At 34.7% G+C, this 18624-nt stretch overlaps 1 protein-coding gene across 1 annotated transcript; it reads right to left on the bottom strand.

Moving 5' to 3' along the window:
- Positions 1–1657: 1657 nt before the first annotated feature.
- Positions 1658–12032, bottom strand: LOC131645052 (fatty acid amide hydrolase). The gene is made up of 20 exons (XM_058915708.1): positions 11665–12032; positions 11450–11559; positions 11029–11089; positions 10609–10796; positions 10384–10513; positions 10179–10256; positions 9957–10104; positions 8951–9063; positions 8793–8868; positions 8417–8488; positions 6499–6550; positions 5769–5849; positions 5595–5678; positions 5387–5490; positions 5105–5197; positions 4922–4990; positions 4367–4431; positions 3346–3407; positions 2475–2570; positions 1658–2212 (listed from the first exon to the last, which is right to left on the bottom strand). The coding sequence occupies exons 1-20, from the start codon at positions 11741–11743 to the stop codon at positions 2150–2152; spliced, it is 1824 nt and encodes a 607-aa protein (XP_058771691.1). The 5' UTR covers positions 11744–12032; the 3' UTR covers positions 1658–2149.
- Between the last annotated feature and the right edge of the window lie 6592 nt (positions 12033–18624).

The following is an 18624-nucleotide window of genomic DNA, read 5'->3' on the forward strand; positions in this document are numbered from 1 at the left end:
TTGAATAATATTGTTTTATACTCAATTTAAATTTAAAGATAACGAAATGTTTATCAATTATTTTTTTATAAAAATTATTTTAATGCTGTGTGTGCAATATTTAAAATGAAATTGTTAAATGTTGAATGAAAATAAAATTTAACGCCATTTATTGGCTCACACACACACACATACACACACATATATATATATATATATATATATATATATATATATATATATATATATATATATATATATATATATATATATATATATATATATATATATATATATATATATATATATATATATATATATATATTGCATTTTATAGATACATTATTATTATAATTAAATAGTTAATGATTTTAAATATTTTACAATTTCAAAATACATCTTTTCATGGAGAAAACTAGATGCCTGAAGTATATATGTTTGAGGGAGAGTCAATGCTCGAAAGGGAGAGAGATCAGCAAGATTCTTAGAGCATTTCTAATGAAACAAATATTGTTTGTCATATTTTGCAAATTTAAAGTGTCACGTTGTATTTAAGAAATTTGTAAATAATTTTTTCAATTTTATTTTAATGGTGATTATAAATAAGTAATTTAAATTGATTCTACTCATTTATATTATTTTATTTGTATTAATAGAAAAATAATTTTTTATGTGTAAAAAAGAATTCACTTTTTCTTCAGAAATAATATTTTAATGATAAAAAATGTATTCATGTGATTACTTATTTGGTTAATATTTCTTATTTTCAAGCAATATAGAGTGTCAATTAAGCAAATTCTAGTGATAAATTAAAATAAGCAACATAAACAAGCAATTAACAAGCAACCATTCATTAGAAATATTGAGACCGAATGGATGGAATTATATGAATTATATGAATTTCTTATTCCAATGGAGTTTTTGAATTATATTGTGTGTTGAATGGGTTGATTATTCAGTCATTTTTAACTATACTACTGTGGGTCTCATATCACCTTATAGAAGCTTATGACAAAGATATCCACTTTCACCATGCATGATGTTAAGATTTGCACTAGAAGGGAGACATAGATGGTGTCAAGATTTGTCCTAATAAATCTATCATTTCTCACTCTTATTTGTATATGGTTGGTTCTTATTTTTAAGACAACTAAACACGAAACGGCATCATAAAAAACGTTCTTAAAACTTATGAAGTGACTTTCAAAAAACTAAGTTTTTTTACCGACTTACTTCCTCTCTTAGATTGGAAAACGGATCCTCTAACTTTGTATTCACTAACTTTCTTTAACTTTAGGCATTTTTGTTAAGAGAGAGGTGAAAAAAAAATAAAGGGAGGAAAAACCAAATGAGATAGATTGTATAATTAGAGAGAGATAGAGGAAAAGTCATGTGCACTTCCCGCAAAAAAAGTTAGAGGATCTGGCTCCATTAAATTGGTGGTAGAAGTAAGAACATTTGGATTAATATATGCCATGCTCTTTAATATTATCTAGAAGCAATCTTAAGTTTTTGGAAGCAACGAAACAACAAATTCTTGAACAATATTGCTGAGTAGCAGGGAGCGGTTCTTTAAAGAACAGGATCTTGTGTTAAGTGGTGTAAGATGTTGGTGGATAGAATCAAAAGTAATGTTGATGCGTCTAATTCCTTATTCTAAATGGAATAGAAATTGATGTTTCATGAAAGATGAACATTGTCATTTTGGTATTAGTAAGAACCGAATGAACCACTCCAACAAGTAATGTTTATACAAAATTTGGAGACAGTATTGGTCATTATTGAGGATTTCTTCTTTACCTATTACAACTGTTTACTAGAAGACAAACAAGTAATGTAGAACTGTAGTAAGTGCAAACACATCAAATACGAAATGAAATATATTGCAGGGGATAACAAATAATGTAGAACCGTAGTAAGCACAATTCTGTTGAAATTCTTAGCGAAGAAGCTCCCTTTCTACAATTTCTACATCTTGATAGTGTGCATGTTACCTTCGTTTATTTTCTAAACAATAGTTGTGTCTGTAGGGATTGTTACAATCTTGTCTGAAAAAGCTATTTGTAGAGAACTTTGCCATACCGTAAAATCGTGTTAGCAGGACAGCGATCTCCAAATAACGCAAGAAGATTTCAGCCACAGATTAATAACCAGCAAGAGTATCTAAGCTTCAGTTAGCCCTCAGAACATCATAGAATGACACAGGCCGTTTCTTTGACTCACCGCAGAGTTTCTGAATAAATTAGGAAGTATAAAAAACATCAACAATAAATATATACATAGTCGGCATATAAATGCTTTAGACAGTACATTGGATCCATGTTAACGATGTTTTAACACTGTTTTATTTAAAAAAAATATTTTTACACTTAAAACGTACATAAATTAAACTATAATACTTGTATATAGAAAGGAAATCATTTATAAATTACGCATACTGTAATGAGGCCTTAAGTATCAATACTTACTACAGTTATGCATGAAAATACACGTACCTCGACTGCAAATGCTACACGCAAAACAGTAGCTTCTGCCCATGGTCGGCCAATTATTTGCAGACCTATTGGCAGTCCTTTTTTATCGTAACCCACCTATAGATGGAACATTTCAGTTAAAAGAATAAACAGTATAAAAGATATAAATAGTATATGCATTTAAATAAAAAGAGAATAAACATTATATTCATGAGAACTTCAATTGTTAAAGGAACTTTTAAAACATGGGGGCCTCTAACTGTTGGCGATGGAAATGAGATTAGGGTAGGAAGTATACATTAAGACAGCATATAAGGAGATTTCAAATGGGAGAACCCGCAATCCAGATTTATTTTTTGCTAAAATATGGAACAAACTTGTGCCACTGAAGCTGTGAAGTTTAGTTTGAAGATTAGCATTGAAAAGAGTGTCTACAAAAGCAAATCTGGTGAATCGAAATATGTTGTCACTATCAAAATGGATGCATGTGGAAAAGATTGTAGAAGTGGCAGAGCTGAAAGCTTAGACTTGGCTAACTGCGAGATTATCTGGTTTTAGATACCCTGGTTCATTTTGGTTGACTAATCCTGCTGCGTGTTTGGGTGTTTCTGAAAATTATGCTCTGTGGTTTAATATGTTATCCATTTCGTTGGTTGTTAGGTGTATCCCTGGGCCATTTGTTAGGGTTGGTGAGTAAGCACGATGCTCCCTCTCAGATTGGTTTGTAATTCTGTGACATGGTTTGGCATCTCCTGTGCCAAATATTAGCTTTTGTTCAAAAATATTTGCTAGCTTTCAAAATCAGTCTATTAGCAATTATTATGGATTCTTATTCAAAGTATACATAATATAAAAAAAATACTCTCGAGTGATTGATATCACTCGCACTTACCGGGACAGAAATGGCAGGGAATCCCAAAAGATTTGCTGGAACAACGAATCGCATAAGGTAACCTGAGAAAAACACTTTTAATTAAAAGATATATATGTAACAAAGTTGCTGTGTACTAGTTTGTGAGTTGTTGCAACCATGGTATTTTAATTTAAGTTCTGTATTGGGTTTTAACTTCAAAATATATGATGGGTCAAGATAACGGTGTCCAATTCTACACATCCAATCCATAAATTTTCAAGACAACAAGGGAAAACAAATTGCAAGGTGTAAGATGAGAAAAAGGAGTGCGGTTGGTGACTACTGTTATTGTGAAAACTAAAATCTGGTACAAGAAAAATTAGAATCTTATATAGCTTTGCCTAACCTGTACCCTTAGTTTCCTTAACGTAGTACACTCACTCATAACTAACGTTTGGTCAGTTATGCTGGCCTGTCAATAAGGGAGAGGGAGCTTCTATAAGAAGATAAAGGATAGAAGCTACTAAAATACCTAGAGCTATATATGTCACACAGGGAAAAAATTTTATAGGGATTCAGTCATGATATATAGATTATGGATTCAGAATCTTACGGCTATATTTTTGGGGAAAAATTTTAGTTCGGCTCTTTTGCTGACCTATGACTCTAAAGACCATTTACGCAAGTTATACCAACAAACAAGTCATCTTATTGCAAGATTATAAACCTTATACTACCTCCGTCCCTAAATATATGACCCTTTTAGCAAAATTATAGGAATTAAGAAAGTTAAAAGTAATATTAAATATGTTGGTAATTGATATTGTTTTTACAAGTTTGTCCTTAAAGAGAGAGAGTTAATTAAGATTTTTCATGATATTACTTATTGTTGATTGATAAAAAATAATGTAAAATAAATAGGGATATGTAGGTAAAGAAATAATTAATGCAGTTGAAAAATTCAAAGAAAGCCTTATAAAAAGGGACAAAAAGATTCTCAAAAGGGTTTTATATTTAGGGACGAAGGTAGTAAGTTGTATTCTGTTGTTTATATAATCACCTGTTGTCTGCATATCTGTTTCACCACTTTTAAGGGCACTTGGAGGTATGATGGGCGCGGTCATACTGTTACAAATAAAAGCAGTTCAGAAACAATAACCAACCTTTCCAAAATAAGTTGCGGTTCAATTTTGTAAACATCTGTTTCTATAATTATACACATATAACATACATGTATTTTTCTGTCCCACCCTCCCCAAAATTATACACATAACATACAATATGTGTTGCGATTAGAACTGATCAAAGACAAATCATCAGATCTGTTAAGATCGGTTAGGTCTTTCAAGTAAGTTTCAATCTCTTGGTTCAATGACACATGAAAAAAGTAGATATTTGATATTATAATGATACTATGACTGTCCTAATACCAATAAACTATTTAACAAATGTCATATGTATTGTTATCCAGTTTTAAAAAGTCAACTTTTAATCCTACCAAAGAATTATACATGAACCCCAACCATATTATCAATTGAACAGAAATTGAAGAGAGTACAATGGTTCATTACAATGAAGTGAATTTCTACTATAATTGTTCATTATACATGCATACCCAGTTGTTGGAGTCACTATGACATCAACTTTCTTGAAAATCTCCATGAAGTAATGCATATTCCTTCTCCTGAAACATATAAGATGAAGTTGAGAAGCTACATTCACAGAAATTTTAAGTACAGTTTATATATGAATGAAAAAGATGTAAATTTGGTATCTTTATAATAAACTCTTGAGTTACCTAATACATTGGGCTGCAACATAATCTGCAGCTGTAAACGACCGGAAAAGTGCCAAACTTGTGCGAGTATCATATGTCAATTTTGCGTCTTTCCTATGAAAGAAAAGTAAGGAGACCACCATAAATTTTCATTAAACTTCCTGATGAGAAGGATGCCTTTTAACATAAAACTAATTTGCCTTGTTAGAATCAGACTACAAAACAAAATTACTAACACTAAAGCTTCAATCTACTCAAACATACATTCTCAAACAAACAAAAAAGAAATATACTCGAACCTACCCCTCTTCACAATCAGGATTCAATGAACATAGGCATTCAGAGCCAATGGAAACAACATGGGCAGTTCGCATCTCCATAATCTCTGGGATAACAACTTCTATCACCTTCAAATGTATGATTTTGTGTAATAATTAGACTTGATTGAATCCATCATGCTAAACTAGAAATAAAGTGCAAAGTGCATTACATGATATTACAATGAACTTACTTCACAACCATGCGCTTTTGACAGAAGATTAAGAGCATCCTCACATTTATCAGAGACTTCAGTTGAATGGACATTATTAAACCACTTCACGGGAATAAATAAATTGTTTAGAAAAAGTTTCAGATTAGCATATAAAATTCATCTTCAAAGGATAGCGTAGGAAAGCGTGATTACCGGGGTGTACTTCCCTATTCTTAATGATCCCAAAGCATTTGTATCATCATCGAACGACAGAGTTGGCAAACAAGGTGTTGACTACAAAAAAAAACAGAGAAATGTAAACATCATAATTATCAAGAATAGAATGTTTTAAATAATGAACATAGTATGTAATGGTAGAGTAAGAGCTGGTAAAATGGTAATTAACAGAAAGGTAACAAAGCTAGAAATGACAAGTATGCCTTAATGAACTTCAAAAGAGATTTAAATCCAAAAGAGTAGGATTGAAGAGTACAAAACGTTTCTCCATAAATTATACTCATGTTAAAATTATATTATATAATTACCTTTTTTTTTACCTCATTCATGATTATCTGTTCTATTATTTCCTCTACATATGGTTCACTATTTCCATATTTAGCAAAGCAGATTCCAAAATCACAGGATTCTTACCAAATGAACATTCTAAGAAATCTCAGGTGATCAATCATAAGATTCATAACTTTTAAGTCTCTCATAAGCTCAATCTAACAGTGGCATTTGAAATGTTATCTGTTTTTCCCCTATACCTCAATATTTTCTTAATGATAGTACCTATCCGCCACAATTAACTTGAGTAAACAGCAGGGTTGCCTGCTTTGTTCGATGCATAATTAGTGCATAACATATAATTTTCAACATTTTAGTTTCCAATCTCAGGTTTTCCTATCACTGCAACAATATTAATTAAAGGATTAAAGATTACCGGCTTCATACTGATTCTAGTGGCAGACGATGAGCCCAGCATTGCCGCATACCTAAATGATGAGCACACAAAATATTCAAAATATATATCCTCAAGAGGCTATTTTTATCTGGGCTTTATATTTAACATCAACTATTAATTGTTATCTCAAACAATTAGAACTGCAAACATGTAGTCTTGAAATCAAGTATGAGTTCAATTGAAGGGAAACTAAAAAGCATTTAAGTTTAGGAAGCTCTTATTTTTATCTGAAGCGATGAAGAAAAATGTCTGGCTAGCAACCAGAAGTCATTAAAGTTATAAGAAAATTATTATTGCATCACATTGTTAGCGATACTTTCAGTGAAGGAATGACAGCTGCTGCCCGTGCCAGCTGACATGCTGTTAGTTTATGTTATAAAAGTATGCAGTTTCTGTTATAACAGCTCCTCGAATTCAGAAACTGTTCCCTTGATTTAAGGGAGTTAGTTATAAGTTAGTTTAGCCTAACTACTACTCCATAAATAAATTTGATCCTATTATATAGTTAGAAGTTAGTTTAGCCTACCTCCTCTTATTCATAATTTCCATCCCATGCAAACCAGAGCCAAAAATGGCATTAGACAACTTAAACTACACATCCCACCCAGTTACTTACCCACATAGAACCTTCCACTGTTTCCCAGGCACTTAATGTTCAGAATTAGCTTGCTGCAATGAAAGCTGAATATGCAGCTCTTGAAAATAATGGCACTTGGACTTTAGTTAGCCTCCCAGACGCAGGAAACCTATTGGTGCAAATGGGTGTTTAGGGTTAAGGAGAAGCCAGATGGTAGTATTGACAAATAAAAGATAGACTTGTAGCTATGGGTTTCCATCAAAAAGTTGGTTCAGACTACACATAGACATTTTTTCTAGTTGAGAAACCTGTGACTGTTGGTACTATTCTCACTATTGCTGTCACCAACAGCTGGACAATTAAGCAAATTGATGTCAATAATGCTTTCTTGAATGGCCATCTAGAGAAAGAAGTGTATATGCAGCAGCCTACTGGCTTTGAGAGCAGTAATAACTAATAAGGCCTTAGTATGCAAGCTGAATAAGGCTCTTTATGGGCTCAAACAAGCTCCAAGAGCTTGGTTTGAAAGACTCAAAGCTGCCCTTATCCAACATGGTTTTAGTGCAAGTAAATATGATCCGAGTTTAGCCTAACAACACCAAAGCTGCCCTTGAATTCAGGAATTGTCCCCTTGATTTTAGGGAGTTAGTTAGAAGTTAGTTTAGCCTAACAACAAACTCTATTAATATAGTTGAATCTATTGTATTCAGTAACAATGAAATCATAATAATAAATTCTGAAATTTCAATAGGGTCATCAAGGGAAGCTTTCCATAAAAAGCGAAAGAATTTGAAAAAGTTGCAATAAAGCAAATACGCAAAAGATAGCCTAGTTTGTAAACCATAAAAATGCTAGTAAAGAAGTTTTCATTTATTTTAGGCATTGCATTTGACAATAATTAAAGTTGAGAACTAATTTATTTTGGTTGAAACTGTCTATTAGATTTTAAAACCAGTTTACCAAACAAACTTTTTACTTCTACTGAAAGTCCCAGATAAAATTTTTAAATCTACATTAGTATCAAACTGCATAATGAGAAGTTTGCACCTTAATAGAAAATTGAGTATTATGGGGCACCTAAGTCCCACCGTTATCAGAACCCACAAAAATCAAGCATTATCTAACAATGATGTACTACCAAATAGATGCTGATTGCAGGGTAAAAAACATAACTGGGTTACTAGAACAAAGCCACATGTCAATGGAGGAATGATGTAAAGTAATTAGTCTTTTGAGGAATGCAAAGTAGATATCAGACTTGCATTAAGAATTAATAAAAAAGGAAAACTGAAGGAAAAAGGAAAAAAATGTGTCGCATACACTAGCATCGCATCCTCTACAGAAGACGCAATGGGTCCAATAACTTCCACTGTCCCAGAATCACATAAGGACCTGTAAATGAAAAAAAAAAAAGAATAGTAAATTCCAAATAAAATAAATTTAGCTGGTCAAACACTAATTGTTTTTAATGCAACTAAATATATTATTCATAAGGTGTTTTGCTAAATCAAGGGAACAGTTCCTAAATTTGAGGAGCTCCTAATACAAAATGGGCGATCATGATCCCAAATGATATAGAATAATATCACAATATAATTGCTCCTGCAGCCAAAAACGAGGTAAAAATAATTTTCTGAGAAACAAATAGTATACACAGAGCTGGTTATGATTGATCTATCACATAATGAGAAATTACCCTTCCATGCTTGATCTCCCATAATTTATCTTCAATCCTACCACACCACATAGGGAAGAAGGAATACGGACCGAACCTGCCTTCACAATGTTTAAAAATGAGAATCAATATATAGAATTGGTGCAAACAAATGGTTTGACATATCAGATTTGCACAACCTCCACCATCAGTTCCAAGTGCAGCAGAACATAGTCCAGAAGCAACAATTGCAGCTGGACCTGAAGAAGATCCACCAGTGTACCTATCAGGTGCATGAGGATTTCTTGCAGTTCTGCAACTCAAGAAAATTCAGTTGAACAGTCATGTATGTATATTTTGATGAAGAACAGAAGAAAATTATGAGCAAACTAAAATATTTTTCAAGGATATATTAGATTCAGGCCAATAAAATTATGGGAAATTTTCCTTTAATTTCCTGAAAGCTTTTGGCATGACGTGTGGTAGAAACTTCTCAAATTATAGAAACTGGGAATCACACATAATAATTACAGAGAACCGAGAGTCTGGAGTAGAATTTAAAGAAAACAAACAAGAAACGATAACACAGGTGATTTGAGAGACCTGTAACACTGTAACCTTACATCCGGTCAAACACTCAATTCTTGCTTACTCACTCTTTTCACTTATTTCCTTATCCTGTTACACACAGACACGGGTAATTTGAGAGATCAGTAACCTCACATCTAGTAGAAGACTCATTTCTTCCTCACCCCTTCCCCACTCCTTCCCTTCCTTTTTATCATGTTACTCTCAAAGATTCCTATCACTTCCCCCAACTGCCGTGTTGGCAGATTACCTAAATCATGATATCTTGTGTCAACAAATCATGATCTTCTTGTGCATATGAGTGTGCAATTTTCCATTACTTTTCTATTTCTTCAAGTGTCCCCCATTAGTTTGCTGTTAGTATAAATTTTTTTTTATCTTTCAATGGTTCTTAAGCTTGTGATGGAAAACAAAGTGAAACGAATACAGAAGGAATGTAAATAAGAACACACTTCTTGACATCTTACTTACATCCCCTGATTGGGAAGAAGGAACATTGAGAAGCATTAAACTCCTAATGTATCAGATAAACCAAGCAGATATCACCTTTCTAACACACCAAATGCCTTTTTATGTTTCCAACGACATCATTAAATAGTAAAATATAGATAAGCTTACCCGTAATTAGGATTATTTCCTGTCGTACCCATGCCAAACTCGTGCATATTTGCCTTCCCTATAAATATGACACCACAGCTACGCAGTCTTGAAACAGAGACAGCATCCTTCTTTACAGCACGTACCTCATGCAACCATGTAGATCCACCTGACGTCACCAAAAGATAATCTAAGTGTGTTTCTTTAATTATTCACGATAAGTCAGATCCTAAAATTGCTTACCCTTAGACGAATGAGGAAGGCAGTCTATATCATCTTTAATAGCTATGAAAATTCCATCCAATATTGATAATGGATTTCCTGCATAAATTCCAAGAGTGTGACTACAGTCATTATCCATGCTTAGTCCCACCATATCTCAACATAATCCTGTGTTAAAGATTTACACTTTAACGTATATATGAGGATTCGAATCATACAGGATTACCTGCTTCAAACCTCAGAGTAGATTCTGCTGCCTGCTTGCGGACTTCTGCAGCATCAAAAGTTATCAATAGTGGCGTCGGAGGTTTATCAATTCCATTCTCCTCTATAATTGAGATCATGCGCTCAGCAACCTATGAATTCAAAGTGGAATTGTTTCATTTAGCAAATTAATTTAGAATAAATACATTTCTGTATTTGAAGTTGCTATCAACTGAATGTCACATACCATAGATGGGGTTACTTTTCTAGACCTATAAGCATAAGCATAATCACGTATTTTCCAGTACCGAAAGGATGCGGATGAACTTTCCCATAATTCAGCAGGATCATAATGTGGAAGACAGTTCAAGGCAGACTCAACTCGGTCTTCAGGTCTCCCATCTTCGTCAAGCTCAACAACACCATGTTCCTTTTCTGGATATATGTTACAACATCAGGCTAGATTATTATATGGCCAAACATGTTTCTTCAAATTCAATGCAAATAACTTGATACAATTGCTAGTTTTCTTTATCTTTTTCTAAGGTTACTTTATTTATTTCCTCCCTTTTCAATCCCAAATAATCATTACTAATCAAGCTTCAACGTAAGTTTCACGGATAAAAACACCTCCAATACAAAAATATAAAATATGAGGAGAAATCACCTTGAGGCGGATATTCAGGTTTAAACATGGGTTCCTCGGGTATCACAGTGTTCCGCAATAACTGTTCACATCATAAAATAAAAAAAAATCAATAGTAAAACTCGTAGACACAACGTAAAGTCAGTTAACAACGTGCATTGACACACACACAGACACACACAAACATGAACACCTAAAAATAATTTGAAAACGTAAAAGCGATTGTATGCAACCACCACTATTGTTGGATACTCCAGCATACTTTCAATTCAATCTGGCAATGTCAGTGCAGTATTTAACCAACTCAAATATTATAACAATACAAATAAAACTTCAACATAAAAACGCGCAAACATTGAGTAACAATATCAATTTCATCAACAGAAAAACAAGTAAACAATCAAGGACACACACATTCACTCACTCACTCACTCACACAAACCTCATCAATTTTATTTTCCTTCTTCAAATAATTCATGAGGATAGGACCTATCAACGGAGCTTCAATTAGCCTCACAAGCAATCTAAACCCAAAGCCAGTCAAATGTGGAGCTGCAAAACAAAATCAAACAAAAAAACGAATCATCAAACTATAATCATACAAAAACCGAAAAATCAAACTCGATTGAAAGCAACCTAGTTAGCGGAATCAATAACCTTGAACAGTTTCAGGTACGTATTGAACCAAACTCAAATCAACGTCCTTCGCCGGCACCAGAACACGTTTTTTCCCCATCGATCAAAAACACGCGCGATTCGAGTTTCTGTAATGAGCGAAAACGAAAACGAAAACGAAGATGAAATTGCAGAGAGTGGAGAGAAACCTAGCAGTAGCGATTAATATGATGATGATTATGGAAATGGAAGTAAATGCTGCTGACCGTTTCAGTTGCGGGCAGTTATGTGAACGGAGGAAACAGTATACGGTGACGTCCGGTACTGTCAGTATATATGAAACGGTGGGGCCGTATTTTATAAATGCACGCGTTGCTAAGTCGTACCCATTTCGAAGACGCTTCTGTTGGTTGGTAAACTAACTAACTCTCCATTATTTGCCTCCTCTTTACGATTAAATCAATCATCTTTATTCATTTTTTTATCGTTTCAAAGTCAAACTCGTAAATCTCATTTATGAAATTATGGTTTCAAGTAATACAATGATCGTGAGAAATGGCTTGAAGTTTGACATTAATATTAGATGTGAAACCAAAACTTCCTGCAAAATTTGTTATCCAACCTTTAGAAGAGTTTCTCAACAAAGTCAGATGATCCTAAATTATCAATGGAATTACCATCTATGTTGACCTTTATCACATTCTTTGGAGGAGGGTGCCAAGACACAAGTCTAGGGACGAATATCTTATTAGAACCATCAAAAGTCTATTTGGCAGAGTGTAAAAGAGTAGTTATTTGACTAAGAATATTCCATAGAGAGCGATTGTTGTATTTGAAGGATTCTTCGATACCAGATTTCCAAATCATCCAACAACAAATGAGAAACAAAGAGTCATGAATGGTGGCCGCATTAATTTTCATCCAATTATACATATCATCGTCATTAAAATGAATGTGAGATGGAAAACTCAAATTGTTCCAAACTTGCATGGCCTTAAGGCAATCTCTAAGAGTGTGTAAGATGGTTTCATTAACTGCATCACATCTATAACAAGAAGCATATGTTTGTTGAAATTAGACTCTCAAACCTTTGAGTAATTCCTTATCGTTAAAGATGATAATGAAGAAAAATAAGAACAAAAGTAGGATTAGGGTTTGCGGAAATTAAAAGAGAAGAAGAGAGTATTTTCTGCAGAGTTTCTCTCTGCCCATAAACTGTGGAAATTCTGTTATTCACTTGCAACTGCAACTTCTGTGAATACAAATTATTGACTTGATTACAAATAATGAGGGTTACTCCCTATTTATAGATTTAGGTTAGCTTTCTCCCTAAGTCAAAGCCCAAAACTATAAAAGCCCAAAATATCTATTTCGGAACTAAATCAAATCTAATCTATTTTAAATCTAAATAAAATCTATCTAGATTTAAAACAATCTTATGTGTAACAAATTGTTACATACTATTTGTGTAACAAACTGTTACACACTTCGACACACCTTGTGTTCGAGTAACAACCTGCCTCGACACAAGGAATTACAAATTAACACACCACCTAATTCATTGTGTCTAAGCTATCCACATTCATCATAGCTCTTAGTCTTCTGAATATTTCGACCAGCACTCCCTTCGTCATGATGTCTGCAATCTGATTCTCAGTTCTGCAGTGTTCCAAATTCATCTTCCCTTTAGCTACCTGCTCTCGAAGATAATGGAACCTCAATTCGATGTGCTTGCTTCGACCATGTGCTATCGAGTTCTTCGCCAGATTAATAGCTTACTGCTGTCGATCTTCATGGTAATTGCTCCATGATCTTTACCTGTTATCTCTTCGACCAAGTTCACCATCCATGTTGCTTGACATGCACAAAGAGAAGCAGTTATGTACTCTGCTTCGCACGATGATAGTGCCACTACTGATTCCTTTCTCGAACTCCAAGCAACTGGTGCACCACCTAGCATAAACACATATCCTGCTGTGGATTTTCGATCCTCAGCATCATTACACCAACTCGAGTCGGTGTAACCCACTAATTTGCATTCTTTTCCCTTATCAGCTGCAGGAAACAAAATGCCATAGTCGAGAGTTCCTTTCAGATACCTCAGTATCCTCTTCACCGCTGGTAGGTGTGATACCTTTGGCTTCTGCATGAATCTACTTATCATACCTACAATGTATGCTAAGTCAGGCCTTGTGTGACAAAGGTATCTCAATGACCCAATAAGTCTTTTGTATTGGGTTGGGTCGACATCCTCTTCATCTGGGTTCTTCGACAGTTGCAATCTTGTTTCAGCAGGTGTCGAAGTCGAATTGCATTCTTCCATCTCAAATCTCTTAAGAATTTCACTAGCATATCTTCTTTGATGCATCATCAAGCCTCTACTACTCTTGTAGAATTCGATGCCAAGGAAGTATGAAATTTCGCCCAAATCTGACATTTCTAATTCCTTTCTAAGATCACCTTTAAAGTCTTCGATCTCTTTCTTGCAACTACCTGTTATCAACAAGTCATCTACATAGAGACAGAGTATAAGCAATTCACTATTGCTTCTTCTTACATATACACCATGTTTAGTTGTGCACTTCACAAATTCTTTCTCCCTTAGGAAACTGTCGATCTTCTTATTCCAAGCTCTTGGAGCTTGCTTCAGTCCATATAGGGCTTTATGCATTCTATACATTTTTCTCTCTTCACCATGTTTCACAAACCCAACTGGTTGTGCAACATAGACTTCTTTGTCTAAGGGTCCATTCAGGAATGCACATTTAACGTCCATCTGACACATGTGCCAATTGTTCATGTTTGCCAGACCAACAATCAACCTGATCGTTTCGATCCTAGCAACAGGTGCAAAGACCTCATCGAAGTCATTTCCTTCCTTCTGAAGAAATCCTTTTGCCACAAGCCTTGCCTTGTGTCGAGTCACTTCACCTTTGGGATTACATTTTACCTTGTATACCCACTTCACATCAATTGCCTTCTTGCCTTGAGGCAATTCGACAAGTGACCAAGTATTGTTGTCTTCGATGGACTTCAATTCTTCATTCATAGCTTTTACCCACTTCGAGTCCTTCAATGCCTCAGTTGCATTGACAGGTTCGACATCTGCGTAGAAAGCGTAATGTACCAGCTCACCTTCATCATTGACTACATCATCTGATGTAATCACACATTCTTGTAACCTTGCAGGCATGTGTCTTGTTCTTTGAGGTCTGTTTGGGCCTGCATCACCTCTGACTTCTTCTTGTCGAACTTCTTCTCTTACGACTTCAGTAGCTGGTTCGTCATAAAGAATTCTCACTGAATCCTTCTTGACATTTTCAGTCCAATCCCACTCTTTAAGCTCATCTATGACCACGTCCCTGCTGATCACTACTTGCTTGTTCACTGGGTCGAACAACTTGTATCCTCCAGTCGAATGATATCCTATAAGAATCATTTGACTCGACTTGTCAACAAGTTTTCTTCTTAACTGATCTGGCACATGTCTATGTGCTATAGATCCAAATACCTTCAGATGACTCAAGCTAGGCTTCACACCAGACCAACATTCTTCTGGAGTAATTCCTTCTAGCTTCTTCGTCGGACATCTGTTTAGAATGTATGTTGCAGTCGACACTGCTTCTCCCCAAAATTCTTTAGGTAAATGCTTACCTTTCAACATAATTCTCACCATATTCATGATGGTTCGATTCTTCCTTTCTGCAGATCCATTCTACTGTGGAGTGTAGGGTGGCACCATCTCATGCATAATCCCTTCTTTCTCACATAACATGTCAAAGTATTTCGACACATATTCTCCACCACCATCAGTTCTCAAAACCTTGAGCTTTCGACCACTTTGTCTTTCGACCATAGATTTGAACTTGACAAATACCTCGATCACTTCACTTTTCTTCTTGATCAGGTAAGTCCATAGTTTTCGACTGAAATCATCTGTAATACGGTGAATTGACTTTTTATCGAAATGTCGCGGTAAGCAAGAGTCGCCACCGACTTTTATTTTATCCAAACAAATTCGGAAAGGCAAAAAGAAACAGAAAAAAACCTTTTAAAGAAATCTAAGTTCGGGGGGTAATTTATGCAAAGGGAAGGTGTAAGGCACCCTTTGCATCCATGGTTTTCCATGGGCTCTTAATTGCTTTGCTTGCTCGTTTGTTTTTTTAAAAAGGTAGATGAAAGAAAAAAGTGGACTTTAGCTCGTAAATGAGCGTAGCCAGTTTTCGAAGAATTGTGAGAAAGAATATTAAAGATGAGCATTGCAAGGCAATTAGGGGCAATTACCTTAAACTCAGATGATAGGTCTCTTTTTAGCCTTTCAGAATGAAAGGGTCAATCCTTGCCATAAGAGGGCAGGAAGCCTTTCGTTTGGAGGTTGAAGGGTCGTCGAAGCATCCTTTGCCATAAGACTGTCCCATGCCATAGAAGGGCAGGTAGTCTAAGGCAAGGATCAGAATAAGCCATTTCGTAGGCAGCCAGAAGATACCTCAGCCTTTTTCCGTAGGCAACTTCCGAGGGTCGAGGTCATTTTTGTGTATCGAAGGCAGCATCATTTAGGGTCGTATGACCTTTTAATTATCGAGGCAACAGGCTGAGGTATCCTCGTATTCGAGGGACATGGCTTATTCTGCAAAAAAAAACACGAAGGCAGCAGGCAACAAGGCAACAGAGAGGTTACCCCAAAAGGGTGCGTGTGTGCAACAATCACGTGATTATGTTCAGATATTTATCTTTTAATTAGTTATTCTAATTCAGTTTAAGGCTTGCACTCCCTAAGATTACTAACCACGCAATAATATAAAGCAATAAAGGGGAAGGGGACAATGAAACCAGCGGATCCCCAATGGGGTTTGACATAAGTAATAATAATAAATCATGAAATAAAAATAGGGTTTAGGGTTACCAACGACGTGGCTTTGGCATTCGACAAACCCTGAAAAGGAAAAATAGCAAACAAAGGAGGGTGAGTGCATTATCAGGTTCGAAGGCGAACTTTATTAATCATAAAAAATAGACTAATGAAATTAAAAGTAAAATAGAGAAAGGACACTTAGCTTGGCATTTACTCTGACAGGGTTGAGGGCAAGGGTTTGCCAGAAGCATCGACTCTGACCATTAGGAATGAGCAAAGAAACAAATAAGGCGTGAGTGTATTATCAGATTCGAGGGCAAAGGGATTAACCCTAAAAATAAAAAATAAATAAATATAAAAATAATAGTTAAAAAAGTGAGGGTACTTAGCTTTGTATTTGATCTGATAGGGTTGCTTGGGCGCCTTTAGGGTTGACCCTGAAAAGGCAAGGCAGAAAGAGATGAAGGCGAAACAAACCCTTATATAAAATAAACCAAACAGAAAGTTAAATTAAATTAAGTAAAATACTTAACTTTGGGTTTTGAATCAGGCGCGTATTCGGAGTGAACCATGTCAATAACCCTGAAAAGGCACAAAAAGACAATACTTTTAGTGTAGGCCTGATCTACGCAAACCCTGATTAAGGCATGATTTAAATGAAAAAATGTAAATGATTTAATTAATTATTGGTCTCGCGACCTAATTAATTAAATCAGGATAAGAAAATAAAATCGAATGCAAAAATAAATTTTTTTTTTAAAATTTTTTGGAGTTTAAATAAAATAATTATGATTTTAAAGATTTAAATGTAAATTTAAAATAAATAAGGTGATTAAATAAATATTAAAAAAAACAAATTAGTATTATAAAATAAATATTATAAAATAAAACAAAATATAAAGTATTATTATGTGAAAAAAAAGGTTTTTTAGAAAGTACATATATAGTTTTGTATAAGTAAAAATAGAAAACAAATAAATAAAACATATATAAATATAAGGATAAATAAAACATTATATAATAAAAAAGAAAAAAATTGGAATTTTCTTAGCTTTTATCCTATGCTGCGCATCCCTGAAGGTGTATCATGCACCCGCTGCCTGAAGGACGTTGGATCAGGGGCCAGCTTGATCTGATGGCTAGAGAACAGGGGCGCGTCGTACATGCATGGGCAGCTGAAGCATCGAATCATTCTGCATCAAGAAAGACCAGCGCGCCTTTTTTTGTTTGAATTAGACCAATGAGGTGTTGACACCTCTCGTCTTCTTCGCAGCAACCGTGGCCTTAGGCTATACCTACAGCGAATCCGTGGCTAGAACCAATACCTACGGTTTTTTTACCGTAGCTACACAACCTGCGCATCAAACATCATAGTATACGACATATAAATGAAAACTAAGACCATAGATCGACTGGGATCAACCTTCTGAACACAACGGTACCATTATCGCGCCCTAATTCTGCCTAAAACAAAAACCCCCAATTCGAAGCTTAAGGGTTCATCAATGGCGGATCCTCGAACCTGCAACCAAACTCAGCCAAACTATCCAGAAACATTCACTATGTTCATACAATCACAAATATATGATTAAAACACAATAAAGATACATGTATTTATGGGATGGAGCTTGAGAAAGTGAGTGCAAACCGCGATGAATTGGGCACGATTTTGGGCGTGTACGAACCTGAAGAATGTCTGGAGAGCTTTAGAGATGCTTGAGGAAGGTGATTGAGCACTTAGATCACCTTGAATTAGCCTGCAACTAGGAATCCGAATTTGACTTTCTCTTGAATTTTTAAGGAAAATTTAGGGTTCTCTTAGGGCTGCAGAATTCGTGCCCTTGGCATCTGAATGGTTTATGTATATATATGGGTTGATTTTAGGTTAACAATTGTGGAGAAAATCCAATTGAATCGAAGATTGCCATTAGAGAAAATTTGATTGAAAACTTCTTTCTTAAAGTTTCCAATTTTGGCCTAAACTCAATATTTTTCTTCACAAATTGCCTTGCACGAATTTTAAATGAAAGTTGGAATATCTTGGTGATTAATGATGATTGAATTTGAAGAGAAAACCAATCTTTCCAATTTTTCATTTAATTGATTAAATATATGATTTTAAATGAATAAAAATTCAAATAAAATCAAAT

Source organism: Vicia villosa, linkage group LG1, assembly GCF_029867415.1.
Source record: "Vicia villosa cultivar HV-30 ecotype Madison, WI linkage group LG1, Vvil1.0, whole genome shotgun sequence".
NCBI lineage: Eukaryota > Viridiplantae > Streptophyta > Magnoliopsida > Fabales > Fabaceae > Vicia > Vicia villosa.